At 33.7% G+C, this 26,805-nt stretch overlaps 1 protein-coding gene across 13 annotated transcripts in view; it reads right to left on the bottom strand.

Moving 5' to 3' along the window:
* LOC132375919 (serine/threonine-protein kinase MRCK alpha) overlaps window positions 1-26,805 on the bottom strand; it is a 319,426-nt gene that overhangs the window by 149,122 nt on the left and 143,499 nt on the right. For all 13 annotated transcript variants that reach the window (XM_059941356.1, XM_059941262.1, XM_059941244.1 and 10 more), the window contains exons 6-9: window positions 17,159-17,252; window positions 6,050-6,250; window positions 4,055-4,303; window positions 1,834-1,913 (exon numbers count right to left, since the gene is read on the bottom strand). In XM_059941356.1, coding sequence (XP_059797339.1) covers window positions 1,834-1,913; window positions 4,055-4,303; window positions 6,050-6,250; window positions 17,159-17,252 — 624 coding nt within the window. The remainder of the gene's footprint in view (window positions 1-1,833; window positions 1,914-4,054; window positions 4,304-6,049; window positions 6,251-17,158; window positions 17,253-26,805) is intronic.

The raw sequence follows: 26,805 nt of genomic DNA, 5'->3' as shown, positions 1-26,805 counted from the left end.
ACTTCAATAAAATAAATTTTAAAAAGAAGTGCAAAAGCCCTGAGACAAGAGTATGTCTGGCATGTTCACGGGCCAGAAAGGAGACCTGTGTGGCTGTGAAGTGAGCAAGGGGAAGAGTAGTAGGAAATAGAATCAGAAAGATAAAGTGAGCCAGTCTTGTAGGGCCCTATAAGAACTTTGGAGTTAAGATATGAAGCCACTGGAGCTGGGGGCAGTGAGAACTGGTCCTGAACAGGGGAGTGACATACTCTTGACTTATCTTTTAGCAGGATCACTCAGATAGGTTCAGAGAAATATAAGAAATGATGTTACCAACATCTGAAATAGGTGATTAAGAGAGATTTTAAGTAGAAGTGAGGAGAGAGGCCTCAGCTGAAAATACACATTTAGGAGTCATCAGCAAATAATACCAGAGCACCAGAGTATAAACAAAAAAAGATCCAAAGATGAAGCAATAGGATACAGGGAGATAAGCAGGAATGTGGAGAATGAGAAGGGGTGGCCAAAAAGGTAAGGAGAAACGAGGCAAGTGCTCTGGAAGCTAAAAGAAGAAAGTGTTTTAATGGGAAGGAACCAGGACAAATGAGATGAGACTAGGCAAATAAGTCAAACTAGGACCGAGAAATGATTGCTAAATTTAGCAACATGGAGGTCAGTGGTGACATGGATAAAAGCAGTTTGCATGAAGTGATGGGAGCACAAACCTGACTGGAGTGGTGCCAAGAAAGAAGAGTATGAGAAAAATGGACAAAGTACAGACAAGAATTTGAAGTAACTCTCCTACAATGAAGAGCAGAAAAATGATTGGTAGCAGGTAAAGAAAGTTAGATTAACAGTTTTTATATCTTGCTTTAAGATGGGAGAAAAAACTGCATGTTTGTGAGCCGATGGAAATGATCTGTTATGCAAATGACACAGAAAGGGAAAAATTTATGATGTAACAGCAATGCACTAGAGTAGGTAAGAGGGGACAGAAGGGATGCGGCTTAGCTAGGGAGATCACACCGTCATCCATAAAAAGAAGACTATATGGGTCCAGCGGTATGAAGGTGGTAAATGTGGTGATGGGAACTTGGGGAAGTTGTCTGCTGATCGCTTCAACCTCTCTGTGAAAGAGGAAGCAAGATCATCAGGTGAGACTAAGTATGACAGGGGTTTTATTGGAAAAGTATAAAGTATGAAATAGTTACCTAGGAGAGTGGAAGAGTGAATACACTAGGGTAACACAGTATATTTGCCGGGCAGCAGTCAGTGGCACCTGAGGTTGGTAATCATGAACTCAAAGTGAGAGCAGTAAGAATGGACAGATATTTTTCTCTAGACACTTTGAACTGCACAGGTATAGGCAGAAAACGGAACTGTAATAATGAATGTTAACTAGCAAAACCAGTGTTACAGAATGACAGACGGTCAAGGAATTGAGGGGGCACCCAAGGAGTGACTATAGTCATTCTCAATGATATTTAAGGAAAGGTAAGGAGGAAGGAGAAGATAAGAGTGGAATGAGGGTCAGTGAAAAGAATGCTAAGATCAATGGGTTGAAAGTTCTGATGCTTGACACCTAGAAAATATTTATTCAATAGCATGGGACTCTTCTAATTCCTGCCCCATTGCTAAGAGTTAGATTCTGAGCTCTCTATTTGTCCTCCAAAATGAGTTAAGATTCTTATATGTTCTATTCACTTTGTAATGTCTAACTTTTTCCAGCAGTAGCTTCACCCTTTTTCTTAAAAAATTTTTACAAGGCTCTCTTATGCATTATACTTTTTAAAACCTCAATTCATTTTTAATTTGATTTAAATCATCCAAATCATGTTAACCTTTCAAACTTACCAGCTACTAGTATATGTAAAACCAACAAATGGCAGATGGTGACCAGAAAATGCAGTATGTGTTGGTGGGGGCATCGTTTCCTAAAGGAGGAAAAAACATCTGGTAAGAAATGAATAACTATAAACTGCAGGCTGCGCTATAAATATTACCTGTCAATAGTAAATAGGTGACTGATCAATTTAGAAACACTGCTAAGTTTGGTACAGACATTTAGTGATAAAAAATTTAGACCATAAATATTGCTATTGTAGAATTCTAATAAAATGAAAAGAAAGATTTAAAGTCTGACAGATATTGAGAGTACAATCATTATTCACGTATTCCATATCTGCAAATTTGCCTAGTCGCTAAAATTTATTTGTAGCCCAAAATTAATATTCACAAATACTTTTGTAGTCATTTGCAGACACTTGCAGAGCAAAGACAAATTTGAGTTGCCCTACACACACGTTCCCAGCTGGAGTTGAACAAGGAGACACCTGCCTTCTTGTTTCAGCTCTCATACTGTAAACAAATGGTTTTTTTCAATGTCTACCTGTGCCACATTTTTCTCATTTTTGTGTTTTTTACAGGTGATTTTGCTATCTAAAATGGCCTCCAAGAGTAGGGCTGAGATGCCATCTATTGTGCCCCAACAAGAAGGCTGTAATGTGCCTTACAAAAAAAATGTGTGTGTTAGACACGCTTCATTCCAGCATGAGTCACAGGGCTGTTGGCCATGAGTTTGACATCAATGAATTGACAATATATGTTAAATAATGTGTCTTTAAATAGAAACACACATCAAACAAGGTAATGTTTGGCTGATGTACTGTACTGATTGGTTGATGAAAACATTGTGACCAGAGGCTCACAGGAACCTGACTGTGTATTTCCCCTAGGAGCAATGGTTCAGGATTCACTAATACAGTATTTGCAGCAACTTTACTGAACATAACTACAGCAAATAGTCAGAATCAACTTTACTGTGTACTTAATTTGGAATGACTCACAATTCCTGTTAACAGTAAATGTAATTCTTGTAATAAAAAAACTGATGAGGAAACTCCATTTAATTCTTTCTTGTGAGGTTCAGTAAGGAAAGTATAAGAGAAGTTCTTATCTGTCTTGAATATGGTACTTACTGAACAGTGAAAAGTAAATTCTTAGTGCAGAATTAAACCCATAAGAAATAAAATAACTGAATAAAAATGAAAGTTCAAAATAAGAAGGCTAAGGACCTACTGTATAGCAGAGGGAACACTTCTCAATACTCTGTAATGACCTATATGGGAAAAGAATCTAAAAAAGAGTGGATACATGTATTTGTATAACTGATTCACTTTGCTATATAGCAGAAACTAACACAACCTTGTAAATCAACTGTACTCCAATAAAAATTTTTTAAAAATTAAGACGGCTAAAAAGACAAAAAACAAAAAAAATTGTTATTTCCCTAAATTTTAATTTAATATAATCTAATGGTTTAGAGCAGAGGTTGACAAACTATGCTGGCCTGCTTTGGTAAAAATGGAAGACTATTTGGCTAATCCACTGGTCAGCCACCTGCCGCAAACAGAGCCATAACTTTAGGCTAATAAGGCTATAGATGTTCTCTCCCCATTCATTTCCTACCAAGTTTGCTATTTTTAGTGGCAACACCACTGGGCATAGGTATTTAGCTCTACAATCAAGTCAGCTCCCTCTGTCAGCAAAGCTGCTGGTTTTTACAAGCAGCTCCATGCTAGCAGTTCTACTGTCCCCATTAAGCTGAGGGAAAAGCTGGGAGGGCTGTTTTTAACCAAAGTTCAACAGTATTTCATGAATAAATGCTTCTCAATTTATTTACCTTGGGTTGATTTATTAAGCCCTGAAATGGTTGTTTTTGACAATTTTGCCCAGTTTCATGGTGGTTTTTAAGGAGAGATTTGCCAATGTCTTCACTCTGCCATCATGAAGTCCACTTTTTAAAGCATCTAATTTGTCCTCTTCTTAAGAAACCTAATGGCATAACTAATCTAAGAAGTAAATCTTTGAATTTTAATTTAGCTCCTAGTCATGAATAACTATGTTCACCTCAGTAAACTCTCCTAATTTCTTGATTTAGAGAGTAAATACTGGAAGCCACGATAACTGTTTGATAATTGGTAAGGTGGTCTATAAAATTACTTTATAACCATATTTACAAAAAAAAGAAAAAGAAAAGCAGAAGGACAGAACTTCTTTACAATGTCATACTCACGGAATTCTTTAAACAATCATCATCCACATCAAAATTTGATGTATCTGTTGGGCTACTAACTTCTGGAATGTAAGGTGCTTCACAGTTTCGAATATTATCCCAATCAATTCCACTGAAAAATGGGTGTTTCTTAAAGTCTTCTATTCCATTTTGACCAAGTCGATGTTCTCTGCTACAAATGAGCCTTCGAATAAGATCCTTAGCATTTTCAGAGACATCAGCCACTTGAGCTGGAAACTGAAACCTCTCCTAAACAGAGAATAACAGAAACAAAATATAAATCACTATTCAATTTACTAAGTAGGTTGATGTTAGCATTTACTTTCTTAAAAATATATTTTCTTTTAAAAATATCTAATAAATATATATGGTACATTGTCCTACAGCAGAAACTAACACAACATTGTAAAGCAAGCATACTCCAATAAAAATTTTTTTAAAATAATAAGAATATATGGTACAAAGTACTGATACTAAAAGAGATGCAGGAATAAATTTAAAAGGATAATTTTCCTAAAAGAACTTTTCATTTCATATGTGACTTAGTCATAGATGCACTATAGAAAGAATAAGTTAAATGCTTAAACACCTTAAATGCTGTCAAAATGAATTCATTAAATGTAATAGAATGTGACTCAATATTTCAATAGTGTATATGATTGATAATGTTCATATAAGTCACATATTAATGATTAATAGTATGGAACATTTTTAAAGAATGTAATACATACTTTACACTACTGGAAGTGCATTACTCCTTTAGCTCATTTAATCCTCAGAGCAACTGTATAAGGTAGATACTCCTATTACTCTAATTTTATAGAAGAGGAAACAAAGAAACAGTTCAAGCAATTTGCTTGAGGTCACACAACTAATAAATGGTAATAAACTGATTTGAACTGAAACTGTCTGATTCCAGAATCTGTGCTCTTAACAACCATGTTATAGTACAATGATTTCTATCTGAAATGCTTTACATGCTATTTACAACTTTGTCGCTATTTCTTGTCTTTCAACTCTTCATAACTATTTAGCAGATTATCTTTGCAGCCAGGTAGAAAAGCATAGACTCTGTAAGACTGATTTATATATATGTGTAGCAATTAATCATAATTGTATCACCAGAACAAATTAAAAAGAACAGACTGTCACTCCCTTTATGGGATATTCCTATTCATATTCTAGGTTTTTGCAATTGCTCACAATGTTCTGAGATTGATAATCAGACTCTTCCTCTTCTTGTACAATCTATTTCACTTGGTACTAAATGGATTAAAGTTTATTCATTCTTTCCTGCTCTGCATCTGGACTGTTTCCAATGTTTGGTGATCATAAGTAATACTAGGATAGGTATCCTTGTACATATATCCTTGTTCTACGAATATTTTCCTTAGGGTAGATGCCTAGAACTGAAGTTACTCAACCAAATGTTTTAACCATTTTTTTTTAAGGCTGTCGATGCATACTTATAAACTTCTTGACAGACAGATTATATCAATTCACATTCCTATCAACAATGTCTAACAATGTCCACCTCACTGGATTATTTACAGTAACAAGTACTACTTTTCTTTTCATCTTTGCCAATTTGACAGGGGGAGGAAAAGGATGCCATTCTTATTTTAATTTGCATTTTAGTTATTACTATTAAGATTGAGAATTTTAAATGTATTCTAGTCATGATTATACTTATACTATAGTAGTAATGATATAAATTATCTGCTTATGATCTTTGTTATTCTACTGAAGAGAACATTTAATTTTCTACTTATTAGCACCTCTAAAGAAATACAGGAGAAGGTGAAAACTAAAAATTTTATGCATAATTTATGGATCTTGATTACTCTTGTTTGTCATGTCCCTTATTAGCATAGAAATTAGATTGTTTATTGGTTTTGGAAAATAATTTTCTTTTTAAATATCACATTTTAATTTTATTAAATATTATATGTATTATTTACCACATTAATTTGAAAATTAGTAAAATATACTAACTTTGTGATTCATGATTTTTCCATATGTTTCCACCAGAGATTCTGCATAAAATGGTGTTTCTCCATAAAGCATTTCATACATACAGACCCCCAAGGACCACCAGTCACACTCAGGTCCATATCTGCCTTTTCCATCTTCCATGGCTTGAAGGATTTCAGGAGAGATATAATCTGGAGTTCCAACAGCCACTGAGGACTGTACCTGAAGAAATTCACATTTTTAGTAATCTACCATAATATATTAGAAACAAATAATAATTTTAAATTAGAAATGTTTACATTTACTTAAAAACACAGTAGCATTATTTCATAACAACTACAACTTTGTCATTATCTGAATTTAGCCTCCTTGCCCATATAAGTTAAAATTTATATAAGCACCACACCAACAAGTTCTCCAGATTTTTTAACACTATAGAATGTTGATTATAGCTGTTACTTAATTGACTACATTTAGGGTAACAATATGATTTGAACACCACAGCCACTAACCACAAATTGAATATATATTTTAGAACATTCTTATTATTGATATTATCCATCCAACACTTACATATGAAAAATGGAACTGTGAAAATTTTACAATTAATGAGGGGGAAAAACAAAAAAGTCTGGCTAACACTATGAGCAGACTGGATATTATTTTAAAACACCTTAATGAAAACCTAAGGAAATAAATGTTAACAATGTCTCGCAAACTACTTATCTATTTAAAAAAATTATAAAAGGGAAAAAAATATATCCTTCAAAAAATAAAGTCCCAACAGAGAAAAAGAGCTGGGCATACAATTATGGCAAGGTGGATGTAAATTAGAAAACAAAGCTAAAAAAGATCCTGGGCACATGTTTTGTAACGTATTCCAAAGTAAAAGAAAATTGGTTCTTTATATGTTTTAAGAGAACATATCAAGAAATGAACATTCTCGAGATAAAATAATGGTTAATACTCTGAGTCTTCTAGACTAAATTACCATTCTTAATAATCGTTAGAACAGACTTCCTCCTTGGCAACACTGAGATTAAGTAACTTGAAAACTCTTCTACTATAAACTCTTAAAAGTACTAGATAAAATATAACAATCATTTTTATAAATACATAAATGAGCCTTTAAATAAAGAGACAGTCTCAGGGGCCCAGTAATCAAGAAATGATTGAGAACCAGGGCGATAAACATTAAAGCAGGAGTGCAGTTGGAGAAATATTGGTTTTCATTTTCTAGGTACTTGGCTTTTAACATATACATAAGGACAAAAGGAAAGACCTTGAATTTATAGGAGGTTTGAAGTGAGAGGCTGCCCCATATAACCTTTATCCTAAAAGGTATATTGTAAGGAAAAGGTGAATTATAAAAACCTGCCACTCAGCAGAGAAAGATTAAGACATTTTGTCTATCTTGACTGTGACTGATATGTGAAAATATTTCCTCCTTTAGAAATTCATAACTTTAGATCACATAGTCCCACCATTTGGAATTCTAAGTCACAGGGTTTCTGTGGTTCAGAAGTTCTCAAGCCAAGAAACTGGCAAAAATACTGGCACCAGGTTAGGTGCCCCTAGAAAGCCTGGCATAACAAATTCAAAACTACCCTGGAGGACACATGCTCAAACTTGGCCACATATAATTCTTACATATAAAAGGCCATTGAAGATGAGCTCACAATCCAATAATATAACAAAATGAGGAAACATTCTATTACAAGCAAAAGTCAGAAATCCAAACAATTAGACCTCTAACAATTATCAGTTCCACTTCATGAAATAAGTATGCTTAAAATTATTAGGCATATTAAAAAATCAAAAACCTAAGACAAAGATGAAAAAAATTAAAGAGAGGTCCTAGAAATGGAAAAAAGCAGTCATTGAAATAAAAGATATGAAAAAATAAATGAAATCGGATCCACTACTATACACACTGTAGTTACAAATGCAGAGCACCAAAGGCAAGAGATCTTAAAAACATTAGAGGATAATGAGAGATTTTTCTACCAAGGAATGACAATTAGACTGACAGCTGAATTATTAATACTAACACAGCAGTCAGAAGAAAATGGAATTGTATTTTCAAAGTGATGAGACAAAATAACTGTCAATATTATATTCCCTACCTACCTAAATTATAATACGGGAATGAGGGTTAAATAAAGATATTTTCGTACAAAGATTGAGTGAACTACCACTTGCAGCCCTTTCAGTTGAACAAAAGTACTAAAGGATATACTTCAGAATCAAGAAATATAACCCAGATGGAAGAATGTGACACTAGAAGCAATTATGAACAAAGATATTAGTAAACTTTAACATACATCTAAATGGTTGTTAACTGGATAAAATAATGACAGAGAGAAGGAGAAATAGGACAACAAAGAGTAAGATGAGGAGGAGGAGCAGGAGCAACAGAAAAAGGAGACGGAGGATGAGGAAGGAACAACTACTTGAAGGTTGAAAAATAAGATGGAACTAAAATACTAGAAAACAACATGTCACTGAGGGAGCAATTAGGATTACAATGTTCTAGGTTCCTTGGTTTTCTAATTTTTATTTACTTTTTAATTATTATTTTCAATTGTGGTAAAACACCCATAATATAAAATTTACCATTATAACCATTTCTAAGTGTACAGTTCAGTGGCATTAAGTACATTTACATTGTTGTGCAACCATTACCCCCATCTCTAAAACTCTTTTCATCTTGCAAAACTGAAAATCTATTAGACAATAATTCCCCTATTCCCTCCTCCTCCCAGGCCCTGGCAACCACCACTATACTTTCCATGAACTTGACTACTCTAGATACTTCATGTAAGTGAAATCGTACAATATTTGTTCTTTTGTGTCTGGCTTATACCACTTGGCATGTTTTTAAGAAGGTCTATCCATGCTGTAGCATGTATCAGAATTTTAAGGCTGAATAATATTCCAATGTATGTATATACCACATTTTTTGTTATCCATTCATCCAACGATGGACACCTGAGTTGCTTACAACCCTTGACTTTTGTGAATAATCGTGCAATGAACATGGTTGAACAAATATCTCTTTGAGACCCTGCTTTAAATTCTGTGGAGCATGTACCCAGAAGCGGAACTGCTGGATCATATGGTAATTCTATTTTTAGTTTTTTGAAGAATTGCCATTCTGTTTTCCACAGTGGCTACAGCTTTTTACATCTCCATCAACACTACACAAGGATTCCAATTTTCCCACATCTTTGCCAAAACTTATTTTTTTTTATAGTAGCTATCCTAATAGGTGTGAGGTAGTGTCTCATTATGGTTTAGATGTGTGTTTCCCTGATGACTAGTGATGCTGAGCATCTTGTCATGTACTTGCTGGCCACTCGTATATCTTCTTAGAAGAAATGTCATTTCAAGTCCTTTGCTTATTTTGAATTGGGTTGTTAGTTTGTTATTGAGTTGTAGGAGTTCTTTATATATTCTGGATAGCAACCTCTTATCAGACATAGATTTACAACTATTTTCTCCCATTCCATAGGCTACCTTCTCACTAAGATAACTGTGTCCTTTGATGCACAGAAATTTTTAATGATGATGTAGTCCAATTTGTCTATTTTTTCTTTTGTTGCCTATTGTTTGGTGTCACATCCAAGAAATCACTGTCAAATAAAAGTCATAAAACTTCTCCCCCTGCCCACTATGTTTTCTTCCAAGAGTTTTATAGTTTTAGCTCTTACATTTAGGTTTTTGATCTATTTTGAGTTAATTTTTATATATGGTATAAGACAAATTAAGTTTTTTTCTTTGATTAGGAATATGGTGGAGAAACTGACTCTAGACTTTACATAAAGGATAAATGCTAAAGTTTTTAAGATAAACATTAAAATATTTGAAATAGAATGTATAACTTCCGAAGAAGTAAAGAAAAAAAGAAATAAAAATACATTTGACCCAGCCAATAGAAGGCAGAGAAGAAATGGGGTGTGGGGAAGAAGCATGCATGCAAACAAACAAGCAAAACCTAGAGCAAATAGTACAAGACAATATACTAGAAATAAATACAAACATATTAATAATGAAATTCATAAATGGATTAAATTCACCTATCAAAAGACAGAGTCATCACACTAGATGACAAATAAAACCAAAATGAAGAAATTTTTTAAAAATCAGCAATAATCTGCTTAATGCACCTAAACATAAAGACAAAGAAAGGTTAAAAATAAAAGGATGGAAAAGATATACCAGGCATATGTTAAACAAAAGAAGGTTAAGGTAGCTGTATTAATATCAGTCAAATTAGATTCTAATGCCAAGATGATTATTATGATTTTTAAAGATTTATTAACATAATTAGAAAATACCCTGGAAGAGCAATTCTGAATAATACGTAACTAACAACATAGCTACAAAAGAGTTGTGAAAACATTGAAAAGTTCAAGGGAAAATCAATAAATTCAACATCATAAGGACTTTTAAATAATAAATAATAGATCAGAAAGAAATAAAACTGGTAAGAATATTAAAATTTTGAACAACAAAGTTAACAACTTTAATCTTACGGACATATATAGAAACCTGTACCCAAAAGTTAGAAAAAAATGTATTATTTTCAAACAAACATGTAACAGTTATAACAATTGGCCTGTTACAAAATTAAAAGCAATCTTGACAAATGCTAAAAAACTGATAACAAATAGATCCACTCTCCAGTAAAAGAAAACTTTCTATAAACAACCAAATAAGTAAACATAACACTATGAATACTAAAAGGCACATGTCTAAATAATTAATGGTCCACAGAAGAGTTCTAACTAAAGCTGGAGAATATTTAGTAAAATCCTCTATGTCAAAACTTATGAAGAAAAGTAAAGCACAAATAAACAACATTAGGAATGAAAAAAGGGCAAAACTACACATGTAACAGAGATTTTAAAACTAGAAAGAGTGCAATCTGAACAACTTTATACCAATAAAATTGAAAACTCAGAGAAAATAGATAATTTTCATAGAAAAAAATATAACTTACCAAAACTGACTCAGGAAGAAATAGAAAACCAAAGAGACCTATAACCATTAAAAAATTTGAATCAATAGTATAAAATCTACCTGGAAAACAAACACAATAAAACAGAAGAAAACAAAACCTCACCAAAGCAAAGGTGATTTAAAAGTGAGTTCTACCAATTATATAAGAAACAGATAACCCCAGTATTATATAACTGTTCTAGACCCCAAATGGGTAAGGGCAGGGGATATGGCTCCCCTGTTTATTTTATAAGGCTAAAATAACCTAAATACAAAACAAGACAGGTAAGAAAAATTTGAGAAGGAAAATTATACTGCAATCTCAGATATGATCAATGTCAGGTATGAATCTTAGGTAACAATTCAATATAGAATTTTAACATGGTCAATCTAGCAGTTTGTTCAACTATATCAATACAACTTGATGATAAAGTTATGTTTATATCCAAAGAATGGATGATTTAACATTGGACAATCTATGCCATTCATCATATTAACAGACTGAAGGAAAAACACCCTGGTATTATCTCAATGGATGCAGAAAAATCACTTGATTACACAGTATTAAAAACCATAACAAACTCTTGGTAATCAGAAATAGAAATTTCCTTAATCTGATGAAGAATATATACCAACAGCTTACAGCAAACATCATACTTAATTTGAAACTACAGAAAAAACACCAATAAAGTCAGGAAAAAGGCAAAGAAGCTCCCAATTACTACACCAATTTAATATTGTGTTTAAGGTCACTGACTGCATGATGAGAAAAAATATAGCAAAATAACAGTGTAAGGACTGGAAAGGACAAAACACAAGGCTGTGTCATTATCTGCAGATTATAAGATTGTCTATATAGAAAAATATACATATACACATAGAATCTACAAATTATTTTGAACTAATAAAAAAATTTAGTGAGCTTGCTAGTTTCAAGATGAATATGCAAAAATCAACTGTGGTCCTAAAGAAGAGCAACAAGCTATTAAAATGCAAATTTTTAAAAGTTATCCATTTATAATAGCCAAAAAAAAAAAAAAAATCCATGAAGTGCCTAGGAACAAATCTAACAAAGGTAATGGATTTACCTTTACCTGAACATTATTATAAAACTTCATTAACAGACATAAGAGAAAACCTAAAACAATGGAGGTACCATATTCACAGATGGGAAGACTTCATGTTATAGACAAAAATTTTCCCAAAATTAATCTCTAAATTCAGTGCAGGTCTACAAGCTTGTATATGTGAAAGGGTGTTTGTATATGTCTGTCTGTATGTATATAAACTAATAATATAACCCTAACAATCATATGGAAAAACAAATGGCCAAGAATAGCCAAAACAATTTTAGAGACAGAAAAGGAATGACAGCAGGACACCCCCTCACAGAAACTGACTTCTTACAAAGGTATAGTGATTAAGATGGTATAATTTTAACTCAGACGTGAGACCCAAAAAGCAAGTTGAAACTTAATTTGGAAAGTCACAAACTTTGGGAAAGGTTAAAATTAAAGCAACTGCCCAGATAATAAATAATGATCCACACAAAGTTATATAATCACAACATTTCAGAACACCGGAAATAAACAGAACATCCTAAAAGCGTCCAAATAAGGGACGAAGGTTATAACAGAAGTACTGAAAATTAGGATGGCATCAGATGTCACAACAGTACATTAGAAGACAATGCAATGTCTTCTAAATTCTAGGAGAAAAATAAGTTCAAATCCATCATACCATGTCCAGTCTAGATAAATTATCAACCAAGTATGAGAGAAGAAATGAAGGCATTTTTCAGACATGCAAGATTATGAAATATTTACTTCCCCTGGAACCTTTCTCAGGCAGCTACCACCAAATGAGAAGAAAGACAGACATGGATCCAGGAAACAGAGGATCCAATACTAGAGAGCGACACATAAATTCCATGATGATAAGGAAAGGTATGTCTAGGATGACAGTTCTCATCAGAGAACTGGAGATAGGAGATAGGCCTATCTCCAGTAGGCCTATAGGACAGTCTAGACTAGAATGAGAGTATGCACGCCTCCAGACAAAGGAGCCACTAAGTTATTTACTGTATCTAAGAGGGAAAGGAATTGCTCAATTTCTTAATGCGTGGTAGAGAGTCTGGGGATAAACTAGTGAGAATTATACAGAAAAACTAAGCAAAGTAAAGGGGTCACTTACTTCAGGGAGAACAAAGAGCTGTCCAAGAAAAGAAAGGTAATTAAAATAAATAATATGGCACAGCTATGAATAATATTTATATAATTATTAAAAAACTGAACAGGATTTAATGAAAGATTATGTGATAATTACAACACTGGGAAGATAAAGAGAAAGTGTAAGGGTTGGTTGAGACGGGTATAAAAGACCTGTATCCTCATCTTCCATGGTAGGAAATTAATAGATAATATCTAAAACTAAATAACAAGAGGCAGTAGCATGAATAAAACAATAAAAAATACATAAGTAGAAGAAACAACGGAAGAAAGAGCTAAAAGATTTTTATGTGTCTGCCTGCAGAAAAAGACAGTTGGAGGTGGGAAAGAACCAGGACAAAGGAATGCTGTTTTTTCTGATGTCTTCCTAAAATATGTATACATCACATAAAAAATAAAGAAAAAAGAAGGTTTCTTCATTATAATTTTCTAAATGGAGGACCAACATGCTATTATGTCCAGGAAAATTATTTGAGATCATTAATAAAAAATGAATGACTAGGAAGACACACTAGAATTTTAGGAATAAATCTGATCAGGGGCAACTCATATAGATAGAAACAGTACTCAGTGCATTCTGGAATGCACAGGGACTTGGAGGACTCAACACCAGACTCCACAGCAGGAGCCCCAGCTTTAAGGGGCTTATAACATGCAGGACTGAGGAAACACTACCTCTTCCCCTGGAATTCTTTCTCAGTGTAGCTCTCTCTTTTCCGGAATTGTGGACCACAACTTTCTGATACCACAGCCTACCTGACTTTCATCTGTGTTTTCTCAACTTAGACCACCATGCTATTTCTCTCCCTCTCATGTCATACCTGGCACTATCCACTTCCCACTATATACTTCAAACACATGCCGTTATCTTAGAGCAGAATAATTACATACACCGGTCTTACATTGTTTGTATGACTATTGTCACATCTATTACTTCTACCTATGTCACAAGCCTCACATTACAATATTATTTTCGCTTTTAATAGTCAGACACCTTTTATGTAAATTTAAAAAGAAAGATTAATATAATCTTTTTCCTTTATCCTGTAAATCTTATTTATCATATCTGATATTCTTTATCATATAGCTAAGTATCCAAATGGTGTAATTTCCTTTGGTGTGAAGGACATTCTTTAGCATCTAGGCCTCTTTCATCTACCTGAAAATGTCTTTAATTCACCTTCATTTTTGAAGAATATTTTTGTTTGATATAGAATTCTTGATTTACAGACTTTTTTTTCTTTCAGCACTTTAAAGATATCATTCCATGATTTCTGATGAGAGTTCAGTGGTTATTTTTACCCTTTTTCCACAGTGTGTAAAGTGTTTTTTCTTCTGGCTGCTTTCAATTTTTTTTCTTTATCTTTAATTTTCAGCAGTTTAATTGTGATGTAGCCAGGTGTGGTTCCTTTTATCACCTTGAGATATGCTAGGATTTTATATCTGTGTTTTTCATCACATTTGGTAAAGTTTGAGCCATCAATTCTTACAAATGTTTTCTGTTACTATCACACTTTTACTACGATTCTAACTGTATGGATATCTGAGCCTATAATGATTTTGTTTCAATCTTCTTCTCTCTGTTCTTCAGACTGTTTAATCTCTATTAATCTGTCTTCAAATTCACTGGCTCTTTTTTCTCTCATTTCTAATCTACTGTTAACCTCTTCCTGTGGATTTTTTATTTCTATTACTATAATTTTCAAGTTCTAAAAGATCTGTTTGATTTATTTTTCTGCAGAGATTCCTTATCTGTGTAATCTTTAAGACTATTATCTTCCTTTGATTCTTTAAACATATATATGATAGTTTCATTAAGTCTCTGTCTGGCAACTCCAACATCTCTGCTAGCCAGGTTCTTAGTGACTACTTTTATTTTTAAATTCTGTATCACAATCACTTACCCTACCCTCTATTTTTGTTTGGTCTAGTGATTTTTGACTGAATGCTGGCCACTGTCAATAAAGCATTGTGGACAGTATGAATTCTATTACCTTCCTCTGAAGAATATTAAATTCTCCTTTAAGCAGATAAAAGAATACTAACTGATCTCCTTGAACATGGGTTGGCTTACAGTTATACCCTTTAAAGGCAATTTATAGAAAACCTAAGATTCATCTCAACCCCTTTATTTGGAGGACCACTTTCACACTCCGTTGATCTTATCAGGACTTGGTTTTAGGCTGTTAGATAGGCTTACAGTAAGTCTTACATGTTACAAACATCTTAACTAGCCGATATTCCAATGTCCCCTAGCACTGTGTCTTCTCCAGCGCTGCTTGATTTCGAGTAATCTGCTCAATTTTCAAATGGATAGCATCTACTCTTTGGTAATTCTCATATGTTCTTATACAGTTGTCCCTCCATATCTGCTGGTTCCACATTTGCAGATTCAACCAATCATGGATCAAAAATATTTTTTAAAAAATCTTCCAGAAAATTCCAGAAAGCAAAACTTGAATCTGTCACACGCTGGCAACTATTTACATAGCATTTACATTGTATTTACAACTATTTATATAGCATTTACATTGTATTAGGTATTGTAAGTAATCTAGAGATGATACAAAGTATACAGGAGGATGTGCATAGGTTATATGAAAATACTACATCATTTTATATAAGGGACTTGAGCATCTGCAGATTTTACTATCCATGGGGCGGGGGGGGGAGTCCTGGAACCAATCCCCCACAGATACCAAGGGACAACTGTATGACATATGTACAGACCAACCATCATGAGATAGCCCCATATGGATATTTTAGGCCCTCTCTATGCACAACTCCCTCCTTTCCAATGGTAAGCCCTGCAGATTCCAGCTGCCTCAGCTAACCCAACTCTGATCTCTTCCTCCTCAGCTCTGTAAGACGGTTAAACTCTGCTTTAACTCTAGCTTTCTGCATCAGAGTCAGCAAACTGTCCCAATCCTGGGAAATGGTGAGGCATAACTCGTGAATTAACTTCTCTCAGAGGTAACAGTCTTGTGTTGCCTGTTGTCCACAGCCTAAAAACAGTTGTTTCAAATCCAGTTTTACAGTTATTTACAGTGAAAGAACAATTTGGTATCAATTACTCCCTCCATCATGGCCAGAGGCAGAAGTCATATAATCCTTTTAAAAAAAGTTATCTCCTTAGGATAAATTTTCAGAAGTCAAATTTCTGGTCCAGTATAATGTGACATGTTCATGGCTTTTGCAATGTATTATACTAAATTACTCTCCAAAAAGTTTCTGCCAATTAAAATGATATATATTTGGATGTATGCTATACAACCAGGAAATTGAGGTAAATACTACAACAATAACAACAACAATAACAAACAGGGAATACTTTTTAGTAAGTGAGAGAATATAAACTTTTAAGTAAGTGAGAGAATATAACCGAGGGGTCTAGGGTTAGCAGAACTAAAGTAAATGGTAACATAAAACTGAATCAGCCTAGAGGACTTTCTGATAAAAGCATTCACTTGTTGAACACTGTCTCTCAGGAAAACCAGACAACTAGTAAAGAAAGAGAAAAGAAATGAAAGTGAAGAAGTCACATTTTCTTTTTCCATGCGGGATTTATTTTCTTCACTCCTCCAGAACTATGTAAATATCTCAAGTACAATAATAAACAGTTCAGCTAAAAAAGGAACAAACATGAGTCTCATAAAAGGTATAGTGTATAAATCTTAAGATCATTAATATAAGCAGTTGAAAATGGTATATGACTTTATAGACAAGCCCTTTTATGAGAAAGTATGCCTAAGTGGAGGGAAGTAGAGCATAGAAAGACAAATGGATGGAAGGATGTTTGATAGATAATATAAATAGATGGCTTCTAAAACAGATAAAGAAGACAAGTAGTAGGGGAGATGTCTGTGGGTAAAACAGTTGAAGATTTATCTTTATTTACCGTTCCATCTTCCATCAGCTTCAGACATGAACCAAAATCTGCTAACCGAATATGTCCATTCATATCCATCAATATATTGTCAGGTTTGATGTCCCTGAAAAAAACAGATGCATTCAATTTTTAGTTGGGAAAAATAAACATAATCAGTTACTTGGTAAGATAACCATTTTGTCTGAAAATCTCCACTTCTTTTAAAATTAATAATCTAAGAACATATATTTCTTTAGACTATTTCTTCATGGGTTCAAATCCTAGCTCTGATTCATATTAAAACTTTTTTAAACACATGCAATTTCAGTGTTCTGGAGATAAAAAGTACTGTGGTAATTTTCATTCAGGTTAAATCTTACCATTCTTCCTTTAGATTTGCACAGATTCCAATGTGGCCATGGTAGGCCTACTTTCTGCATACAGAGAAGAGCCGTAATTACCTGATACCCACAAAACATACTACCTTCTAGCCCATGAAACTGAACAGGGAAAAATATACTTCCTAGAGCCTGAACATAAATGTAAATAAATAAATTTTCAATTACTGCAGGTCATGACAACACAAAAAGAATTGCTTCACAAAGCTTATTCGGAAAACAACTGAAACACTACTTAATAGTGATCTATATTATATAAAGCTATTTACAGATGTTAAGTCAAAGGCTTGTAAGATATCCAAATCTAACTAATAACAAACTAAATCATGCCAGTTTTTGTGTTTATTTTTACATCTGAATAATAAAAAGTGTTGCAAACCTTTGTGGCAGCTAACCCACTAAAAAGGCAGAGTTGAATAGTTCTGACAGACTATAGCCTTCAAAGCCTAAAATATTTCCTATCTGGCCCTTTATAGAAAAAGTTTGCTGACCCCTGTTATAGATGATAGATGATTGCTTAATACAGACAGGCAGATAGATAGATTGAAAACAACAGCCTGCATAGGAAATTGTCTTCATAGTCCTCCATATTTGAATTTATAATCTCAACTCTCAGAAATGCTATATTAAGAAAAGATTTTTCTCTTGTTCAGAAACATCAAAGAAGTACACTTTAGTGCTGGAAGGAACCTTAGAAATTACCTAGACCATTTTTAGATGAGGGGAAAACTGTATTTTATTCTTTATTTTTAAAAATATTAAACTGTATAGTCATTACACATAACTGCTACTGGTAGAATTCTCAGATTTTAAAGGAGACTAAAGGAATTACAAAGACAGGATTTATAAACATCAATAATATTTTTGGCTATGTAAAAAACAGGAAATATTAAAACTTAATAAGAGAAATAAATTGTATTTATACACTTGTAACAAATAATTAATAAAATGTAAAATATTTAACAAGACATTATAGATAATACTGCCACTCCCCAAGTATCTCATTACCCTTCCTGATATCACCCCCTTCCTCCACTCCCCAGAGGTTAGCAACCACAATCCTGAATTTGGTGTTTACTATATCATGCATATTTTATATTATTAGTACCTATACATGCAACCATAAGACTATATATTTTTCTGAATGTCTTTAAACTTTATAATTGATACCAAACTGTGTGTAGTCTTTTGCAACTTGGTTTTATTCTAATGTTATGTTTCTAAAATTTATCCATGTTGATACATATTGTTCTAGTTCATTAATTTAAATGCTATATGGAATATTTTCACAGATCCAATTTATCTATCAATGCTCCTGATTATGGAATTTAGATTGCTTCCAACAATTTTAGATTGTTTTAGATTTTTATTTTGCTAGTACACAAAATTCCAAAATGAATATTTTTACAAATACCTCCTTGTACTCATATGGGAACATTTCCCTAGGCTATCTAGAAGTGGAATTGCTATGATAAAAGACATGTACATCTTCAACTTTACTAGCAGGATTACTACTAAGGTTAAGACTCTTTTTTACATGATCAATGGTCATCTTAGATTCCTCTTCGGTAAAATTCCAGTTAAAATCCCGTGACATTTTTTTATACTGTGTGTGTGCTGTTTGTTTTTGGTTAATCTTCAGGAATTTCGTTTCCTCAGATTTAAGTACATGTGTTACAAATCTCTTCTCTCAGCATGTGGGCTTGTTTTTCCACATTGTTTATAGTGTCTTTCTTACTCGTAAAAACATTGCTTAATGCTAAATGTAGTCTTATAATTTATAATTTGTATTTTTTGTCTTTTTTCACTTTTTTCAGCTTTACTGAGGTGTAATTGACAAATAAAGTTGTAATATATTTAAAGTACAACATGATGATTAATCTGATATACATCACATCGTGAAAGGATCCCCACCACTGAGTTAATATATCCATCATCTCATCTCACGTTTACTTTTTTTTTTTTTTTTTTTTTGGTGCCAACACTTCCATTCTACTTTCTCAGTAATACAATATTATCAACTATAATCACCATGCTATACATTAGCTCCTCAGACCTTCTTCATCTTATAACCTAAAATTTGTACCCTTTGACCAACTTCTCCCTATTTCCCATACCCCCAGCTCCTGTCAACCATCATTCTACTCTCAAAATTTGCATTTTTTGTCCTAAGAAATCTCCCTTATCCTCTCCTTCCAGGGCTCATAAGGATAGTGTCCTATATTTTCTTTTAAAAGTTTTAAAGTTTTACTTTTCATTTCAAGTCTTTAATCTCCCTGGAATTAATTTTTGTGTGTGGTGTAAGATAAAGACCACACTATATTTCTTTCTGTCCCAATACCATTTATTGAATGACATCCTTTCACTACTGATTTCTAATAGCACCTCGGTCATAAATCAAGTGGATCTGTTTCAGGACTTCCCATGCAATTTTAATCAAAAATCTTTAGAACGAAAGGGAGCCTTTCGTGGAACCCAGGACAATAGGCATGAACTGGAACTGTCACAGGCAAACAGAGGTATGGTCACCCTATCTATATACCTATACCTAGACTACTGTCTTAATTATGAGAGCTCTATAATGACCTCTCTATACCAGTAGACCATGTTTTTAAATTGCCATGGCTCTTCCAGATAAATGCTAGAATTAGCTTAATATGTTCCATAAAACATACTGAGATTTTGATGGGAATCACAATGACTTTACAGATTAATCTGAAGAGAAATTATATCTTTGCAATATGACTCTTCCCATCCATGTATCAAGTTAATTAACATTATAGACACATATCTTAATTAATGTATATAAATACCTTATATATTAGTTATGAGTCTTCTTTTATGTCCTTCAGTAATATTCAATATTTTTCCACAGAGAGCTTACACATCTTTTGCTATTGACAGTCTTGGATACCTTACAGTTTTGTTGCTATTGTGAATAGGATTTTCTTCATAGAAACATTCTCATTTTGCTTCCAATTTTCATGGGAATGTTTCCCATATTTCACCATTAAGTGTGATCTTTGGTTTAGATTTCCAGTAGAAACTCAATATTAGGAGAATTACCTTCTCCTCCCAAATTGCTAAAAGTATCAGGAGTGGATATTCAATTTCGTTGTCATTTTTGGTATTGAGTTTATTTTTCTCTTTTAACCTATTAATACAGTGTATTACTCTAATAGATTTTATAATGTTGAAACTCCCTTGCATCCTGGAATAAAACCTACATGGCCATACTTTTTTTTTTAATGTGCCATCTATCACTGAATCTAAAACTCCACTGATTGTAAAGATGCACCATTATGGCATGTGCCACTAAAAGAGAGAATAAATTGACTACTATAATTTTAGAAGCCATTTATTTAAAAATTTCAGAAAAATTAAATTGAAAAATATGTTTGTCTTAGCACTCATAATATATAATATATATACTGCTGAATTTGATTTTTAAAAACGTTTATTTTTAGGGACTTCTCTGGTGGTCCAGTGGTAAAGAATCCGCCTTCCAATGCAGGGGATGTGGGTTCGATCCCTGGTTGGAGAACTAAGTTGCCACGGGGCAACTAAGCCCACGCACCACAACTACTGAACCCACGCACCTCAACTAGAGAGCCCGCGTGTCGCAAACTACAAAGCCCACACGCTCTGAAGCATGAGCACCACAACTAGAGAGAGAAAAACCCGCATGCCACAACTAGAGAGAAGCCCACGCGCCACAACAAAAGATCCCGCATGCTGCAATGAAGATCCCATGTGCCGCAACTAAGACCATATGCAGCCTAAAATAATTAATTAAAAGTTTTAAAAAAAACTTTTATTTTTATATTCATAAGTGATATTGTGCTATATAACATTCTCTTCTTGTACTACCCTTGTCAAGTTTCGTTGTTAAGGTTTTACTATCTTCATAAAGTGAGATAAATGACTTATCAAAATTTCAAAAGAAATTTATACAGAATTCAATTATTCCTTTCTTTTTTTTTGGCTGCACCACGCGGCATGCGGGATCTTAGTTCCCTGGCCAGGGATCAAACCCATGCCCTCTGCAGTGGAAGCACGGATTCTTAACCACTGGACCACCAGGGAAGTCCCCAATTATTCCTTTCTTAAAAATAAAAGAGAACTCATCTATAAAGCCATGTGGGTAAAAAACTGTTCATAGCAGCTATATTCGTAACAGCTCAAAACTGGAAAAAACTCAAATGACCATCAGCAGGTGGGTGGATAAACTGTCACATATTTACACAGTGGAAGACTACTCAGCAATAAGGAAAGATCTGTTGATACCGTTGATACTACATCAAACTCAATGAATCTCAAAAACTTTGTTGATCAAAAGACATCAGACAAAAAAAATATATGACGTATGATTCCATTTATAAGAAGTTCCAGAACAGGTAAAACTAAGCTATGGTGACAGAAACCAAAACAACTGGTGATGGAGGGATAGAAGATGCTAACTGGAAAAGTGCACAAGGAAACTTTTAGAGTGATGGAAACATTCTACATCTTGATTTGGGATGGTGGTTACACAGGTATATACATTGTCAAAAATCATCACTGCACATTTAACACTTGTGGACTTTATCATATGTATTTCAATTTATAAAAATAAAAGGGGTGAAGACAAGAAGTACCTTTAAAAAACATGAGACTGCAGTCTTGTGGAGGGAGAACTTTCCATTACAGACTCAGTTTTTTTAAACATTCTTAGTTTATTGAGATAATTTCTATTTCTTCTTGAGTAAGTTATAGTCATTTATGTTTTCTAATATACATTTCATACACATTTTCAAATTTATTGGAATACAGTTGTTCACTGTATTCTATTATTATTTGTTTAATCTACAATATATAGTTAAATTCCTAACACTATTTCTTTGTATCTTTTCTTATATCTTGATAAAAAATAACACCTAATGCTTATTTAGTACTTTCTAATTTCCATGCAGCGTTCTAAATACTTTATGTGCTTTACTTATTTAATGTTCACAACAACACTGCAAGGTAGGTACAATTATTTTCCCCCTTTAGAGATGAGGAAGCTAAGCCACACAGTTAATGCTCAAGGTCACATAGTGATTGGAATCAGGATTTAAACTCAGGCAGTCTGGCTCCAGAAACCATACTCTTTGCTATGATCATGACTGCATATGATTCAATGTTTAATCCGTTTGGAATTCTTCCTGGTACACCTTGGAAGGTATGATCCAATTTTATTTTTCCCACACACCATTCATCGAACCTCTTATTTAAGACACAACCTTCACCAGATGTTAACCCTTGTAAGTATTTGGATCTACTATAAGACTTTCAATTCGGTTCCATTAGTCTGTCTTTACACACCGTGGTAATATACTTTTAATTATTAAATACAGATATTTTAATATCTGGTACGGATTGTCTTCCTCACTGTATATTTATGTTAATATGCTATATATTTCTTAATAAATATATCCCTAAGTATTCCATATTTTTAGATACCATACCTAGAGTCTTTTTTCTTCTACTATATCTCTTTATAATTATTGTTCCTTTCTACATTATAAATTCCACAAAGATAGGAATTTTGTTCTCTACGAGATTCCCAGCACCTGGAAAAGAGCCTGACACAGTGTAGTATGCAATAAATATTTACTCAATTAATTAGACAACAAAAGCTCTTGATATCCTTCTTGAACTTTCTTGCCATTTGTAGTAGTTTTTAGGTTAATTCTCTTTGATTTTCCAGGTATAAAATAATATCATCTATTAATACCATCTATAAATGTTACTATTCTTACACTTTCAATTTTTTTCTTTTGCCTTACTGGCTAGTATTTCCACTACAATGTAAAATAATATTGGTGACAATGAACATCTTTGTCTTGTTTTGACTTTAGTAAGTTATCTATTTAGCATGATGCTGACTTTTGAGGTAAAGATACACGCACATACAGCATGTTAAGGAAGCATCTACCTATTCTTATTTTATTAAAAAAAAGTATTTACTAAATTCAACAACTCTTCTTGATTAAAAAAAACAAAAAAAATTCTAAAATGCATATATTATATGTCTAAAATTTATAAATGGTCCACCTCAAAAAAAATATTTAAAAAACCCCAAAATACATGTATATAATGTCTGAGTCATTTAATTCAAGAATATGAAAATGTTTTGACTAAGCCACTATGATCATCTGCAGTCAGCAATATTGTTCAGTGAAAATAATTAATGGGTATCAAGATCATAGATAAATATGATAATGTTATAAAGATAATACAAATTGGTCTCTGCTTGCCCAACAGGGAATACAATTACACATTTCATGTAATACGTTGCCTAATGAGTCATTCCACATACCAAGTTTATTCCATGGCTGAAAAAGAAGTCTCTCTGTTTCTAAAATGGTCTCTATTTGATTTGATGGAAACTCTCCTAATCTTCTGAATTAATAAAACCTCAGGGGCTTCCTTGGTGGCGCAGTGGTTGAGAATCTGCCTGCTAATAAAGGGGACACGGGTTCGAGCCCTGGTCTGGGAAGATCCCACATGCCGCGGAGCAACTAGGCCCGTGAGCCACAACTGCTGAGCCTGCGCGTCTGGAGCCTGTGCTCCGCAACAACAGAGGCCGCGATAGTGAGAGGCCCGCGCACCGCGATGAAGAGTGGCCCCCGCTTGCCGCAACTGGAGAAAGCCCTAGCACAGAAACGAAGACCCAACATAGCAATCAATCAACTAATCAATAAATAAATCTTAAAAAAAAAAAAAAAGATAGCGCTAAAAAAATAAAAATAAAAATAAATAAATAAATAAATAAATAAAACCTCAGGAGTATATGAACTATGAGCTATTCCTTAATCATCTGTTAGGTTTGAAAATATTTATGTTTGTTTTATTTTTGGGGGGGAGAGACAAAGTATAATGCAGATATGAGGTAGAACTTAAAGAATTCATAAGAAAGAAATAATGACTTTTCTATCTAGCTGACATTAAGTATGACCTAAATTACCGGGCACAAGGAAGGCCTAAAACGTATGTAAGTCCACACACTTAACCACCTCAAACAAAGGAAAACATGTCCCTTCCTCCTTTTTCAACCAAAGACTACAGCTTGATCTTCTGTGGTTTCCTTTCTCCTTTAAGATTGTCTGCCATTTTCATCTAAATCTAATCTAAAAATGTCTGGGAGAAAGTATACAAAATATGATCTGAATTGGGCCTAACATATACAGGAATAGGCCTGGTTCTTTTTGCACTTTAGGTTTTTGAAGTGTGGGCGAAGCGAAACAGAAGCTGCAGGTTCAAATCCCCACAAATGTCAGGGGAGGTGTGGATACATCTGCTGACCAATATCCATCATATGAGTCACAAATGCTCTTAACTACTTCATAAGAATGTTCTCACTGGAGTAGAGGAATGGAAAGAGATCCCAAGTGTAAAATGATAGAAAGATGGTTACACTTACATAACTGACAGTACCCTCAAACCCAAGAGGTTCTTTTCTGTCATCTAGAAGAGCCAGGATCAAAGAAAAGCAGGTGAACACCTATCTATTCTCTCTACAAATAATTTGATAATTGAACCATGATTTTGGCAATTTGAAGGCTACATACAGAAGAAAAGGTTTAACAATCTGTAAGTAACAAAACCTTTTCAAGTAAAGTCATAGTTATAAAGTTATCTATCATTATTATATCTGCCCAAGAAAATGCAAGTCTTTATTCTTACATTACCACTGAAATGTATCATCAAATTTTAAAAGAAATTTGAGTGCTTAAAAGAAGTTCTTAAAAATTTTTGTGGCTTCCCCATTCCCATTCCCATTCATATGCAGAAAATATTCTAAGATGACAAATAACCTTTTAATTGCCAAATCCAGTAGAATCTTTTCAGTTTGAATCCTATAATGATTTCTCTGTGACATCTGACAATGCTGATTATTCTCCCAACTATACCATTTTCTCCTCTATTTTCTCAACTAAGACCAATTCTTCTCAGTCTTCTTTCCTGATTCCTCTTTTTCCGAAGGCATACTTCCCATTCCCCTAATGCTGTCCTTCCCTGAGACTCAGTTCTCAGCTGCTTTAAAGTTACAGAGAGCTTCTTCCCCAAAAGGCCTGTCTTTCTTGGGCAACCTATATCCACTGAATAATTTACAGGGAACTATAAAGACTCAGCCAATTTAACTAAATGAGTAACAATTCTGATGGGCTATAGACTTTCCAGAACTCCTAGTGCGGCTGGCTGAGGCTTTGGCCTGCAGTGCAAACTGACTTCTCCCTCTGCCTAACCCTGCTTCCTCCAGCTCCGCCCCCAAAGGTGTTAATCCTTAGTACATCTTGCATTATACATCCATTCTGTCTCAGTCCCTGTTTCTGGAAAATACAATGTGTTGCATGGCAATGGATAAATGGAACAATGGGCTGGCAAATTCCATTTTCTGACATAAGAAGCAAAATAACATCTGGTGTTCAGAACCACTCTGAGTCAGTGACATCTTGCAAATAAGGCGGCAGCCAGCCAACCAGATACCAAGTATTGTCAATAAAGGAAGTGAAAGGGAAATTCGGGCAAAACATTAGTTCCAACCTTGACAATCCATGAAAACTAAGAAAGAGACAGAAATGTTTAGAAGAGATAAAAATCTCTACATTATCACTGTAAAAAAGTATTATTCAAGTTTCTTCCTAATTTGAATATGAATTGTACCACTTATCATGAATTAAAGTTTCTGTAATCTGCAGTTTTCCTTGTCCCCAAGGAAAAGCATTATTTGACTTAAAAGGAACATCTGACTTAAAACATTTGACTTAAAAGGAACAACATTATTTAAAACTAAGTCAAAATTAATATTTATAATGATACATATTTTTATTTACAACATTAAGACTAAAAAAGCATCCCAAAACAATGACCACACTGAAAGGGCAATATTCTATAGGTCATTTTTACTTTAATACTTCAGTAGAATATATCAGTACCAGAGCATGACTATTATAATTATTATTCCTATAATAGTAAAATGTGGATAAAAGAACATTAGTTAACCTTCAAAGCAGTAGTTTTCAACACTGGCTGGACAGCAAAATCAACTGTAGAGGTTATTTAACTATATGTACCTCGGCCCCAGTCCAGACACCACAAATCAGAATACTGCATAGGGATTGGTTACTGAGAATACTAATTTAGGACACGTATCTCTCCTTCCATCAACCTCACGTCAATGTCTCCGATTTGGTTCCTTTTCATCATTTATACAGGTTGGGGAAGTAGGCTCTCACAATAGAATGCTTTTAT

The sequence above is a fragment of the Balaenoptera ricei genome, chromosome 1 (genome assembly GCF_028023285.1).
Source record: "Balaenoptera ricei isolate mBalRic1 chromosome 1, mBalRic1.hap2, whole genome shotgun sequence".
In the NCBI taxonomy this organism is placed as follows: Eukaryota; Metazoa; Chordata; class Mammalia; order Artiodactyla; family Balaenopteridae; genus Balaenoptera; species Balaenoptera ricei.
The sequence above is the reverse complement of the archived record's forward strand: the minus strand, read 5'-3'. Positions and strand labels throughout refer to the sequence as shown.